This window comes from Nannobrachium achirus (assembly GCF_963921795.1).
Source record: "Nannobrachium achirus genome assembly, chromosome: 18".
Classification (NCBI taxonomy): domain Eukaryota; kingdom Metazoa; phylum Chordata; class Actinopteri; order Myctophiformes; family Myctophidae; genus Nannobrachium; species Nannobrachium achirus.
The window spans coordinates 20305877-20320844 of record NC_137825.1 but is presented as its reverse complement, the minus strand read 5'-3'; the positions used below and the strand labels follow the sequence as shown (position 1 = coordinate 20320844).

The 14968-nt window shown below is 45.0% G+C and overlaps 1 protein-coding gene across 1 annotated transcript in view; it reads right to left on the bottom strand.

Moving 5' to 3' along the window:
• adkb (adenosine kinase b) overlaps positions 1–14968 on the bottom strand; it is a gene marked incomplete at its 5' end in the record, with an annotated part of 165196 nt that overhangs the window by 93198 nt on the left and 57030 nt on the right. The window contains one exon of the mRNA XM_080748188.1: positions 2034–2206. Within this exon, the coding sequence (XP_080604314.1) occupies positions 2034–2206 (173 nt within the window). The remainder of the gene's footprint in view (positions 1–2033; positions 2207–14968) is intronic.

Below are 14968 nucleotides of genomic sequence, written 5' to 3'. Positions count from 1 at the left end.
CCCACCCATGAATGTTCTTCATAAGGGGAGGAGGGGGTTTAACCCATTTAGACTGGGGACGCACTAGTACGCATTATTTTGTGCTTTAACTATTGAAAAATAGCAGATATACAAGCTCACAGCACGGCACTCGGTATTTAGTTCCAGGGACCACCCCAGAAGCAAATAAAAATGCATATTATATTCAAAGATAGCAGATCGAGTGCCGCGCTGTGAGCTTGTATATCTGCTATTTTTCAACAGATAAAGTATAAAATAATTAAGGCCCCCTCACACCTCCTTGGGCCCTAGTAACTCAGTCCCACTTCCCCAAAACCCCCCCTTGTGACGCCCCTGATGGTGTGCGTATGTGTGCGTGTATGTGTGTAGGGGGGGGTAAGCTGCTGACTGACTGACTGACTGACACCTTCAGTAGCAGCAGATGAAGGGTCGAAGAGAAGGGGAGTCTTTAGTGAGGGAAGGTTATTGATCCACACCTGGGCCGACATGCACTGGAGGCTTCACCACCGCTGGTGATGGTGTGTGTGTGTGTGTGTGTGTGTGTGTGTGTGTGTGTGTGTGTGTGTGTGTGTGTGTGTGTGTGTGTGTGTGTGTGTGTTAGGGATGGGACGATATGAAAATGTCATATCACGATTATTGTGACAAAATAAATGGCGATTTACGATATTATCGCGATAATCAATATCATTATCCTGGGTCGGAAACATGATTTGCCAAAAAATAGCAGATCTACAAGCTCACAACGTGTTGCGTTGCAACGCGTTGTGAGTTTGTAGATCGGCTATTTTTTGGCTAAGACATTTGATAGAGAGTGAGAAAAAGACTGTATCAAGTACAGTAGGTATATTATAAGTACCTTTTACCAATTATATAGGGTTTAAGTGGTACCGGATATGCAGCTCGGCAAATAAAAAGTGAATTGATCCCAGTGCATGACGGAGGACGATATCACAATATATTAAATCTCCACGATACGATTATCGTGAGTGTTTTTTATCACGATAAACGATAATATCGCTTATCGTCCCATCCCTAGTGTGTGTGTATGTGTCAGGCTAGGTGGGGAGGGGAGGGTGTAGGATGGGGGGTGTGTGTGTGTGTGTCTGGGTGACAGGGCGATGACCTCGGCTTGTCTGAGACGCAGGCGCTGATGACGGTAGCGTGAGAGAGTCGTCTGAGACCCCTAAAGCCCCCTTTTTTTTACAGCCGAAGCGGGCTGACAGGTGAGAGCCGGGATAGCCCAGCCATCTAACACATTGCGGGTGTCAGCCCGTATAGATGGATGACAACCCACTGGGGCAGGCAGAGACCCAGCGAGCGGAGGAGGCCTGGAAAAACACACTCAAGCTGTTCCCCCTCTCTTTGATGTGCCAGCCAAGTTAGGATTCTCCCGTTATGACTTCCAGCCCCGTAAGGAGACGCCAATCGGCTGCCATAGATGTAAAACGAACCAAAAAATGACTCTTCGGAATCTGAGTTGGGGTGGGGGGTGGTAGGGTTGCGGGGGGGACAGGGGGAGGCTATAGGGCAGTGGTTCTCAACCTGTGGGTCGGGACGCCTAGAGGGGTCGTCCCCAAATTATTTTGGGGGGGTCCCCAGAGATGATTAAGTTAAGGTGCAACATTGTTTTCTCACTCAACAGTAAACAAACCAACATAAAGTTTAAGTGTATAGAGGGTATCTGCACATTTCTAAAGTGACAATTTCAGGACTTTTTAATGCCTTTAAAATGACAAATTAAACATTGGCCAAATTGTCAAACATTAGAGGCTGAAATTGTGAAAATAGCCGATCTACATGCTCACAACGCTGCATGTAGATCTGCTATTTTCACAATAGAACCCTGTTATACAAAATGTAATGCTTCAACTCTTAGTGCTCGTCAGGGTGGGGGGGGGGGGGTCTCCCCAGTTAACATATGTTTATTTTGGGGGTCGCGGCCTGAAAAGGTTGAGAACCGCTGGGCTAGGGAAGGAGAGCAAGACAGGGGGAGGTTAATTTCCTGGTCAAAGGTGTTTGGAAGGGAGCCGAACCTGTTGTCTCCGGTGATGCAGGCTGCGCAGGTGCCGGTAGGCTCAACGTTCTGTTCGTAGTAGTGGGCGTCCACGTGGGCCTCCTCCGCTTTCTTCTTCAGGATCTCCCCGAAGCGATCGTTGCCGATGCAGCCAAAGAAGGTGGCCACCTTGTGGGGCTTCTGGATCATCCACTAGGAAGGAAAAAATAAATAAGATTACTTTACTAAATAAAACAGGTGTCTTCAACGTTTTCAGGCCAAGGACCCCTTAGTTGAGAGAGAGATGAAGCCCCACAACCTTATCAGAGATTCCATATAGTTTCATTGTTTGACAGCCCAATCATCAGTGTATTTTGGATTCATGTCAATTTGTGTTTTCAGATATTTAACCACTTGAACCGTCAATACTTGACATTTCACTCTTTACTTGGTCTGCTCTTTTTTCCTCTCTACACCAACACTTTTTGCAGAAAGTAGCAGATCTACAAGTTCACAACGCCTCGCGCTGCGTACTGTAGATCTGCTATTTCTGGCTATAGTTCTCACTTCTCAGAATATGGACGCTAGGGTTCAGGTGATTAGTATATTTTTTCCTTTTTTTATAACCCATTTGCACCCAGTGCCAATTGCCTATGTAGCACTGGGGGAGAAAAGAAATTCTATAACACAAAGATTTGGAGGACCCCCTTGGTAGTAACTCTGAGCACCCCCTAGGGGTCCCGGACCACCTGTTGATGAAGACCCTTGAAATAAAATACTTGTTTGAGACGTGGAGTTCAACTAAGGCAGATGGCACGCCACAAACTGTAGCTTCACAGCAAACACTGCTTTGCTGTATTTTCATTTTTTGTGTGTGTGTGTGTTTTTTTTTTAATGTGATGTGTGTCTATGAGCTGTCACACAAACAACCCCACCAGGACCCAAACCCCACTCGGCACAGAGACGCTATTCTTACCCGGCGCACTCCTTCCTGCCCGTGAGCTAAAAACAGTCCCATCTCCTTATTTACACAACCCTCATGATTCAAGGTTCCATCCCACTTATGCAAACACAGGCAGGCACTCTGTGAGAGTGTGTGTTACCTGCTACCGCGAAGACACTCCCTGACTGGCCCGGTGGCTATTTCTTGCTCCTTTCACAGTAAAATCCTCAGTGTTAATTTATGCATTTGTCAGTAAGTAAGTATATTTACCTAAGTACTGTACTTAAGTACAACTTTGAGGTATCGTTACTTTACTTGAGTATTTCCAATTTCCAATACTTTTACTTCTACTCCACTACATCTCAGACCCAAATATTGTACTTTTACTCCACTACATTTATTTGAAAACTTTAGTTACTAGTTACTTTGCACATATAAATTATAATATTATAAAACATACCACTTTAGCCCCATTATATTTCTAGACTATTTGAAAATAGCCGATCTACAAGCTCACAGCGCATCGCGATGTTGTGAGCTTGTAGATCGGCTATTTTAAAACATTTTATACTTTTACTTTTGGTACTTTAAGTACATTTTGATGCCAGCACTTTCATACTTTTAATCAAGTACATTTTTAATTCCGGACTTCCACTTGTAACCGAGTGTTTCTATATTGCAGTATTGATAGTTTTACTTAAGTAAAATAATTTAGTACTTTTTCCACCACTGGCATTTGTATCTCAGAGAGTGTACAAAATCTACAAATGAAACCAAAAGGGACCTTTTATGGGTCCATTTGGTTGCACGCGTACGATATATCAAAGTTAAATTAACACGGAGGACTTTTACTGTGTGACAGCCCCTGATGTACTCAGTGACTTTTTACCTGGGCTTGATGAGAGAGGGACTGCTCAAATTCTCTCGCACTCAGGTTTAACCTCCAAAGATTTATTGACGTGCGCGGCTTGCTATGTTTGCTCGTTTTATTGCAGCCTCCTGTTTTGTTGCTGACGGCGGGCCCCTTGTGAATGAGATGTTGCTGCTTTCAGGGATGACCTGTATATGTGTGAAATTAATCATTTCACACAACCAAATAGCATCTCGGCGGGGGAAGAAAAATGCATTTTCATCACCCATCTCTGAGTCGCTCTTCCCTCTGTTATTTCGTGCTACCCCCGGATTCGGTGGGTAACTAGTTCAGATGGGGGGGAGAGAAATATATATATATAACCCATGTAGGCCTAGAATTATTGAATGCTTTAACCAGTGAGAAATAGCAGATATACAAGCTCACAGCGTGGCACCGAGTGCCGCGCTGCGAGCTTGTAGATCTGCTATTTTCGAAAGATTCGTGAAAATGTGTGCCAATCTTTGGATATTATGTATTTTCAAAGCGAACGTTTGTAACTCAAATTTTGCTTCTGGGTGGTCCCTGGAACTAGATATTATGAGATGTGCGTCCGTGGCCAAATACATTATTTTGGGGGTCCTTCACCACTGACATAGTAGTCTCTCAAGAACAGACTAACTGAGCTCCATTTAAGTGAAAAGGACCTTTTCTTTGACGATGGCCGGCCAGATTGCTGACATAGAAACGTAGGTTTTTCAAAAAATCTTAGAAGGATTCAAAAGACACTTATAGAATCGGGTCAAAATTCTAATTTTCAAGATTTTTCAAAAATAGCAGATCTACAAGCTCGCAGCGCGGCACCGTGAGCTTGTATATCTGCTATTTTTCAATAGTTAAAGCATAAAATAATGATACGCAATACTGTGTACCCGTTCTAAATGGGATAAAGGATCGCTGCGGAGAAAATTCATTACTTTTACGCAAGGCTCAGGTGTGTTTGCCGAGCAAGGATGTCAATTACAAAAGGTGGTTGGATCAGGTATAGGGGATTGCTTGGCTTTTACAAGGTACACAGAAAATGAACAGTAACAAAATAACAACACCACCACCAGATAGATATGACTGCGACTGTGTGACCACGACGAGCAGGTCTACCTTGTGTCATCTTGAGTCACGGTTCATTCATTCAGCCGTGCGCCCACCTCCATCCCACCCCTTCCAATGACACACACGCACAGTGAAAGCCGACAGAAGCGAGCTCTCTTCTCCAACCTCCTGCTGCAGGCGCCTCACACTTATCAAGGTCAGTGGCTCGGGTACACGTCAAGTCCAATCTGATTTTCCCGTAGCCGTGATGAGCTCTGAAATCCAAGGTTAGGAGCTGCGGGCTGTAAATAATGACAGCGCGGGGGCCCCTCCATTTGCAGGCCTCTCAGGTGGGAATAGAGAGGGCCACTCAGGGGCCCGTCCCCCCTGATGACAGCGTGGTGAATCACAGTACAGCACTCCCTCCCTCCCTCCCTCCCCTACGCTCTCTCCCTCTCTCTCTCTCTCTCTCTCTCCCTCTCTTTTTCTCTGTGACCGTCAGCTCAGCTCTCACTGCCAGCTCAGCTTGTCATCTTACAGGGTCATTAACAGACACACATACGCACAGTCGTGTGCATGTGAGTACACACACACAGTGCACCCGCACGGGCAGGCGGCTTGCAAGCGCCACGGATATGCACATCACATCACTTCCCCCTACCACCACCATCCTCCACAGTAGCCAGAAGCTCTTTTCTCCAACATCCATAAACACAAATCAACAATAGATATGTAGAAATGGCCTATTACATGCGCGCGTAAGAAAGAAAAAAAAAAAATCCAAAAATCCATCTGCCTTTTTCTGCACAGGAGTGGTGGTGGGAGTTAGATCAATTCATTTCTATCCCCGGCACCCTGCAGACAATCCCTCTCCATTCCCCAGATTACGCTAGATAATACCTCCATTATGACAAAAGCACTATCTGTGGGGTCGTGGAGGGGTCGACCAACCCTGCGCCGGGTATTCATGCTTAGTCACATCCCAATTATACCGCAGTGGCAGAGGCAGGAATTGGCAAATGTACATCAAGGCGCTTCATTACTGAGGGGCCGCTCCAGTGAAATTAAGCAGCAGATGAGACGGAGACAGATTTGGCCCCAGGCGGCATGTTAGAAAAGAGAGAGAGAAGGAGAGAGAGAAGGAGGGGGGGGAAGTGAGAGCAAAAAAGGATACAGAATAATAAATAAAAAAAATAACATGGATGGGAAGAACAGGGGAAAAAAGAGATGGTGAAGGAACAGATTTTTCTGAAGGAGCTGGAAGCTTGTTTCTTGCACAGCAGCTCATGTATATTTACTTAACGAGGGAAGAACGCCGGTCCCCAAAGATTAATAAGCTCCCACGATACACACCGCAGCGGCATATCTCTAGGTACTCGCAGACGTGCTGGGAAACCTAATACAAATAGTGAGACAAAAAAATACATATATACCCCTGAAACGTGCAGGGAGGGGGGGTTGAATGGAGCAGAGTCTCACTAGCTAAAGGCAAAGTGATGATAAGTGTACATTATGTTAAGTGGCGAATAAGTCTGGCGTCTCTGTTTAGCTTCCATTTGCCCAAATAATCTCAGCCCCGTCCACACATGTCCCCCCCTACAGCCCTGGGGGCCCCCCAGATAGCTATTAATTATGACATCTCATGGATGCAAGGAGCCCCCACTTGGGGAGCTGACCCAGGCCTACTCCTCCAAGCACCCGGCAGCTGCCACTCTTCACTATGCAGCGAGCCGCTTCGCGTGGCAGGTTCCAGGAGGGCAATTACACAGCCCAGATGAGATGAGGCAGGCTGGGATGTTTGGGACTGGAGCGCTCAGACTGCCATTAACACTATAAGCTATTACCTTCCCTCTTCTTTCTATTTTTTTTTGTATTTTCTTCGCGCTCTCTCTCTCTCTCTCTCTCTCTTTCTCTCTCTCTCTCCCGCCCTTTCTCTCCTCTCCTCTCGCTTGCTGCTGTATATTGATGAAGCGGTAATGGGACCTCTAGTTAGATATTCCTCCTGTAAAAACATTGTCTTGTTTCTAGTCTCCCTCAGGGGTCAATGTATTCTCCCACAGTTTGCCGGGAATTCATTTCTAGCACTATTAATGATGCAATTCCGATGCAATTCAGATGTACTGAAGACGCCACACAAACACAATGGTTTCTTTTTGTTAGGAGGGAGAAGGGGGGAGGGGGAGGGGGCGGGTTGGGTACCTTGGTGCACCTTGCCAAGAGCCCCGGCCGTCACTCCCCGGTTTTCCACCCACGATTTAGCTTTCAGTTCACTGCAGTTCATCCGTACCAAGACATTTTTTAAAACACAAGGACAGAGAAGACTTCCATTCTCCCTGCTTCACCTCACCAGCCGGGGTCCTCTAGAGAAGAGAATGTCCGTGCTTAATGACGGCCACATTAATTATAGGCTTATCAACCCCCGGAAAAAGGAAGAAAAGAAAAAAAATTCAATAGGGCTATTTATAGAGGTCTAAAGTAGAGGAGGGAGGGAGGGCGAGGGGGGGCTGCGCTCTAGGGTGGCCAGAAAGAAACGTTTGCACTCTTAGGTCCTCGGGGTGGAACGGTTGTAAGATCCGTGTTTCGTTTACCGTGTAGTTAAAACAACAACCAAACATCTGTCTATGAGGACCTGTCATGACTGCTGCTTTTATATAAAGTATGGTGGGGGGCAAAAACCCCCCATCCCCAACCACACACACACACACCCCATCAAACCTGCTGACATTGATGAGGTCTGGCAGCTTCCATTAAATCACTCTTTCCTGTTAAAGTGCCAACCATCAAAGCGAGCCGACCGAGGATTTTTCACTCAATCAGGTAACACACAAGGCTTTTTTTTGCCCCCGCCAACCCCCAACCTCAACCCCTCCACCTCCACGTCTCCGTCCTCTTTAGGGGCCTGTGCCTTCTGGTCAATAACTCCTATCAGTACAATTTCATGCACAGTTAGCGATGTTGGTGGTGCTAGGGCACAGGCACGTGTTGAGGTTGCATATGTTGTGGTTGTTGTGGTTATTGGGGTTCCACCACACCAGACCCCCTCCTCCCCCTCTTCCCTGGGAGGTAAGTGATAAGTGGGGTAGGGACCTGGAGTGACTGATGGGACGATACGAAAATGTAATGTACACAATTATTGTGACCAAAATAATCGCTATTTACGATATTATCGCGATAATCAAAATATCCATCATCATGGGGCGGAACGTTTGCCAAAAAAATGCCGATCTACAAGCTCACAACGCGTCGCAACGCTTTGATTTGGTTTGATTTGGTAAAGAGTGAAAAAAAAAGACTATCAAGTGTTTAGCTTGTAGATCGCCTATTTTTTGGCAAAGAGATTTGGTAGAGATTTTGGTAGAGAGTGAAAAAGAAAAAGTATGTTATTTCCAGGTCTGTTTTACCAATTATAGAGGGTTTAAATGGTATATGCAGCTCGGCAAATAAAAGGTGAATTGATCCCCAGTGCATGACGGAGGATCATTTCACAATATATTAAAATCTCCACGAAACAATTACTGTGAGCGTTTTTCTTTTATCACGATAAACGATAATAACGATTATCGTCCCATCCCTAGTGCGAAGAGCACCGAAGCTAGCCGCGGCGGCTAGCACAGGTTGCTTTAACTCTGCTCGCCACGGTGGCTCCCTGCCAAGCCATTAACAGTCCTCGGGCTTTGCTTCAGTGATACAGCTAAAGGAAGAGAGAGGGGAGAGAGAGCTGTAAATGATCAACAAGATAATGAGCTGATTATCAGTCAAAGGCATGGATAAGCTCCCTCCCCAGTAGTTTCCTTTCAGATCACTCAGGCGCATTCTCCTCTCTGCAATCAACACTCAAAGAGAAAGCACAGCAGCAGGCTCCCTCTTCATGGGAATCCAAGCCAATACCGTCTTCAAAAAAACCTCCCCGCGACACATTGCTCCAGCTCATTGCTAGTCATTGCTAACGTGCTGGATAGCACGTTGCGATTCGGAAGTGTGTCCTTATAATAACAATGGTTTCAGGGCTCCGCTTTATGTGCTGACACTGGCAGTGGGATATCAAGATGACTGATAAGGAGAGCGATGTGTTATCATCCATGTGTTAAATCAGACAACAAGCTCCTGAACCGAGGGTATGCTATGGACCAATGAATAGAAGATGGATAGACTGGGACCACAGCATAATACCCAAAATGAGTGGTGCTAAACGCCACAAAATGCCAGGGCTTATTGAAAAATCAACAAAGAAATCACCGCATGAATTACTGCACTACTACTATCACTGAGGCTGCAATTATTCCATAAAAGAGTCAGGTTAAACAAACAAGGTATTCTAGTGTTTTAGATAATATTTGGTCCATGAATATCACTGTAAAATATTCATTTCAACCATACATGTATACTAAAAGGAAACAGATTTAGCTCATTGTCTAGAAACACGGTATACTATACTGTAATATCAGTGTTGGATTAGATATTCATATATATTTTGTACAGAAACAACCGTCAGATATGTGGTTCTCAAACTATGGGTCGCGACTCAAAGTGGGGTCGCGGGAAGGTGCTGATGGTGGTCGCGAATTGGAGGGCTTATCACCTGGAAGTTTGAGCTACAATATTAGGGATATCAGGTAATCATCCAAAAATAAAAAATAAAAAAATAAACTGGGAATGCTTTGAAACATTTTCAGTAGTAATGTAAAGTATTCATAACTTGTAGTCAATGGAGTAATCGTACAATAAAACTGGTGTGGTCCTTTAAATACCGATTTATGTTTACAGTAAAAAATGTGGTACAGTAGTTCCAGTAATGTCTGTCTGTCCTTTGCATATCTTGAGGACTGCTCATCCGATTGACTTCACGCTGTACTTGGCAAGTGTATTGCAGAGGACCCAAGGGAGTGCAGTGTCTAGTGTGAAGTCCATCGAATGAGCAGTTCTTGAGAATGCTACGAGCAGCCACAAGGCTGTAAGCAGCGCTTCGGGGGGCCACACGATTGGGCCATTCCAAATGGACATGCATTCTGAATGACCACACGCTTCCGAACGGGCTTGCCCAATTAGAATTGAAACTTGACACTTTTTGGCAGTCTCAATAATGTTTGGAAAAATCTCTATTAAATGTTCTTCCAAAATCCTTCAGCACTGCAAAATGCCACAACACAAAGTACCAATCTTCCTTCCATCTATCCATAACACCCCACAGGTTGTGTGCATGTTTGTGTTATCATTATCATGTAGTTAATGGGGATATATTCAACTCAACCTTTTCTCTGTGGTACCCCTACACATTTTATCCTCAGTGTCTGCAGCATGACAATAATTAACGTAACTCTGACGCATATTCTGTGGCTGCTATGTGTATACGCCAGTGATGTACATTACTAGGCATGATATAATCATTGACTTGTTAGTCAAGGACACAGTAAGTACAGTAAGTCAATACTGTAGGTATCATCATCAGTCAAACTACGAACACTCATGTGTTTCAACTACTGTGGTCAAACTATGTGTTCAAACTGTGCCATGGTGAATATTCTGCCGTTTCAGATGTTACAGCTAATACACCAGTTATTGTTGTTGATGAGGACAGAATAGGTTACCATTTTACAAGAGGCACGTAGGTTAGACCTGTCACCAGAGGAGGGCATTCCTTATCAAAATGCTAAATTACACATTGGTACAAATGTAAATGGCTTGTGTTTACAGGTGAAAGCCTGGTAATGTCCACAAACTAGTTGTGAGAGGCTTGCAGATTGCAGGAATGCCCAAACTAAGAGCTAAGGCATTGGCAAAATTAGGTTCAATGTCCGCAATATTTGGCAGTCACCAATCACCATATAATACATTAAGACACTACTTCCAGTATTTGTGAACCGAGACTGAAACCATATGCTCGTCTTCATGTTTTTATGCATGTAATTTGTTTTGTTTCTGTGTTACGTTAAATGTGTGTATTACAGTAGGTGTTGCATACTTGGCTGCTGGGCTGCAGGACAAATTTCAGTGAGAGCAGTAAAGTCATGTTGTATCGTATCGTATGTAGTTGAGATTTCGAAGCTTGAGAAAGTACTATTGTTTGTGTTCAAGAAGTTCTTGTAACATGTGAATAGGGCTGTCACGATTATGACATTTTACATGGCGATTGTCACTCAAATAATTGTGATTAAGGATTTACATTTCTGTTTGGCTTGTAGGCTTTGAAGTTGCACATGGCAGATATGACACATAACCTATAAAATCCAAATAAATTACTGACATATTTGACAACTTCATACGCATCGCTCACAACGCATCGCACTGCTATTTCCACTATTTTTGAAAATGTTTGAAAATATATGAAAATTCTTCAGCATGGAAACGATTATGACGATTATGCCAAAGTTATTGCGATTATGTCAAATAATTGCGATTAGTATGTAATAATTGTGACAGGCCTACATGTGAATACAAATAAAGATATCAAATGTGTGTATTGCAGACCGTGTGACGGTCAGGCAGTGATAAGCATGAAACTGGATGACGCGATGACGACACACCCCATAGGCTCTGATGGCGAACGCGACAACAAGGCGTGTCCCCGACAGTTATCTTGCCACCTACTTCACAGATCCATCAAAGGGCAAGTTCAGTGAGCACACACCGCATGCCCCCCACACCCCGCCCCGCCACAAACACATCTTGCCGCAGCATCTTCTTCGCGCTGCATAGGAATAAGGGATGTGTCGCTATCTCCAGGCACCAAGTTTATCTAAAAAGGAAACACCTGATTTTTTCTACCCCTACCCACTCTTCTTTTCATTCTCTACCTCCCTTGTTAAACACACAACCTTGATTTGGTTTCTGTTGCCCCAGAGGGGTGAATTATTTACAGGATAAACAAGCTGATGTTGTCTGTGTCAGTCAGAGCCAAACTCCCCTACCGCCGAAACAGAGACACAGGCAGTCTTACTAGGCAGGCCTGAGGGGGCTGAGCACTGATACAGTACCATGAAGCAGGTCTGCATGACAGGCCTGGCGATGATGCCTATCAGGGGGTGGGAGTGGAGGGGCTACGTGGAGGGGCTACGCCAGTACTTACTGTACAGATGGAGGTGCATGATGCGATACAGAGTCCCATGATTTACATGCTGGAATTGATTAATGCCCCCCTTTTCCTTACGCTCCAATGTTTTACTGCATAGAATGCTAATGTTCAGTTTTTGACTTAAATACCAGATCAGTGGCCTTGTGGTTGGAGTGTTCGCCCTGAGATTGGGAGGTCAGGGTTCAGCCCCCCAGCCGGGTCACACCAAAGACTGGGACCCAGTGAGACCCTGCTTGGCACTCAGCATTAAGGGCTGGATTGGGGGTAAGTCCCAGCGATATATTAGCGTCATGTCCAGGGGGTGTACTTGAACATAGTGGCTGGGGGATGTACTTGTACATCAAGCTGCCTCACGCCAACAGAAATAGGAGATAGGCTCCTGCTCTATGGGTCACATGGCTTGGGAACTGTATGGTTCCCAAAGATATGAATGGTCTCAATCAGGCGTTTCTGTGCAAAGATTTAATGGTCCACTGATAGACTTAAATTAAAGTTAGAAGTAATTGTAATAATGGTTTGTAAAATTATGGGAATGTACTATTTGCTTTCTTACTGAATATTTTAACCTCACCAAGTGATCCATAGCATCGCAAAAATATACAAACATTCGCAACGCCGAAACGATTTGGTGTAGAGGGGAAAAAAGGAGGGGACTGGTCAACTAAGTATAATATACTTAGTTGACCAGTCCCCTCCTTTTTTCCCCTCTACAAATAGGGATCTGAGTGGCTAACGGCACCCTTTATCTGGACAATTGTTATTGTTAAAAAATGTTCACATTTACAAAAGTTGACGGCCCCTGCTTTTGAGTGCAAAACCAGATTCATGGGATGGGAGTCAAGCACACTGTCTGGGGCTTTAAAAGCACATGTACTGATTTATCAGCGCACTTGTGTTTCAGTCAGAAAACCGATCGTAAAGTGGCATTTGTGCTTGCGGGGGGTTGTTGCCATACACGGCTCAGGCAGAGAGATGATGAGGGGACCTTTGCAGCTAAAGCCTCTAATCCCATCAGTGGAAAGGGGTTCCAGCTGGTGGGAGTGCAGCTGTGCTCACGCCCCACTGTCGGCCCTGCCACCACCAGCTCAGGTGCCCCCCCCACCCCCCCAAAAAAGACACCCTAGCACTGAGGATTTGCACGGTGCTTTGATCTCGCGGCGGTGGCGTGCCACACCACACACGATGATAGTGCAGGTGATCCGTGTTACACAGGATTTCTTTTTTTACACGCTAAATGATAAACCTCAGTTGAAGGCTTAGAACGAACGGGTCAGGCCCGGTAAAATTTGATGTGGCACTGCAGGGAAAATAAATTCACTCCAAAACATTAGCTTCTCTGAGGAAGTAGGCTTAAATGAGTGCCAGACTGCATCGCGCAAGATGACTTCCTATCGCCGAGATGACAATAAAGATGTCTCTTGTCTGTCCAGACAACAAAAAAAAAGCACCCACTCTAGACACCGTGATCCTAATCTCCTCTTAGATCCATTGTCCTGTTGACCCACCAACACAGCCATACATCGCTTAACAAAGATTACATCGTATATAGGTCTCTTTCAAGTAAGCGGCTTATGGTATAGCCTATATAATAAACACAGTTAATGGTGCCCATGCTGCATTTTTGTGGTCAGATGTTTACATGTTCAAGGAGAACCAGATTGACGCAGACAGATATCACCTCATTCGGGAGAAAGCAGACAAAAGCCGTCGTGCTCCCACGCTGACCTTTGATCCCCATCCGTGTGTTTCACTGAGCGCTGATTCACATGTAACAGACAGCTTTATTTGACAGCACTACAATGGGAGGATATGATTTGGCCCTCGGCTAACCATTGAGAACAACATTCCCCATGTCTTCGCGCACTGTAGCCAGATCTCACTTATCAGATTACTCATGCCTTTGTGTCCCTTTTTTCTGCAGGCAAAGGGGTTTCTCCTCGTCGTGTTACCAGTTGGAAATATCAGTGATGAGCTTCTCCGCTTACTAAGCTCCGACGGTGTAAAGGCAGTTTGTGTGCAGATTCTGTGGCCGGCCGGCTGCACAGGTAAGCAGAAAAAAGCTCTTAACTCGGGCCTGACCTTGAGGAGGATGCCATTCAATCAGTGAGCTTGTCGCAGTAAAGGCCCTATCATTGCACTAATAGACTGAATCTTCCCCTCTGCCTGGATCACGGACAATGCATGGATGGTTTCCTCCTGCTTGGCAAGTTAAAAGGGGCAATTTATTCAATAAATTATAGCCGGAAAATACACTATGATGAAAGTACTCCTGCTGCTGCTATTGAGTTGGTATAGACTGTAATTGTGTAACAGTCTGCACACCTAATTTAATTTTCCCTTTGTAGACATAGCGGAAATGGGTGACGGCAATTGACTGAACGCAGTTAAAATGCAAGACTGCACAGACAGACGTTCCAAGTTCTTGTTGGAGAGAGCCAACATCACCGGGGGGGAGAGAGTGCACTGCACTGCTTATCTGTGCCCCATATCATCCAGCTGGAAGCAGCAGACACAGAGTCAACCCACTGTAATAAGAAGAAGATTTAAGAACAGTTGCCCGCTTTGAACTTTGAGGTTGTGCTATCAAATTCCACCTTATCAACTGGCAGCTTAAACAAGTTGTGTGTTTTTTTTCTTCCCTTGACGGCTTAGAGACAGAGAGAGAGAGAGAGAGACACACAGAGAGAGAGACAGACAGAGACAGACAGAGAGAGAGAGAGAGAGAGAGTACAAGCTTGAACAGTCATAACTACTAGCTGCGGCAGTGTATCGTGACAAACAACAGTGAAGAACTTAGGATTTATGGCGTTGATAACCTTCCAGATTCCTTCAGCTGGTACCATACGGCAGGCAACTCCGACAGATTTATGCATCATTAATCCCCATGAACACAGCCAGTGATAAATAATGCTTCGTGCCCCTATGAAAAATAAGGCAGTTATTACCCAAACCATAAAGAATGGTATTTGTATCATCATTTCGAGCAGATAACGCGAGGATACAATGTTTCAGGGATTAACTGGC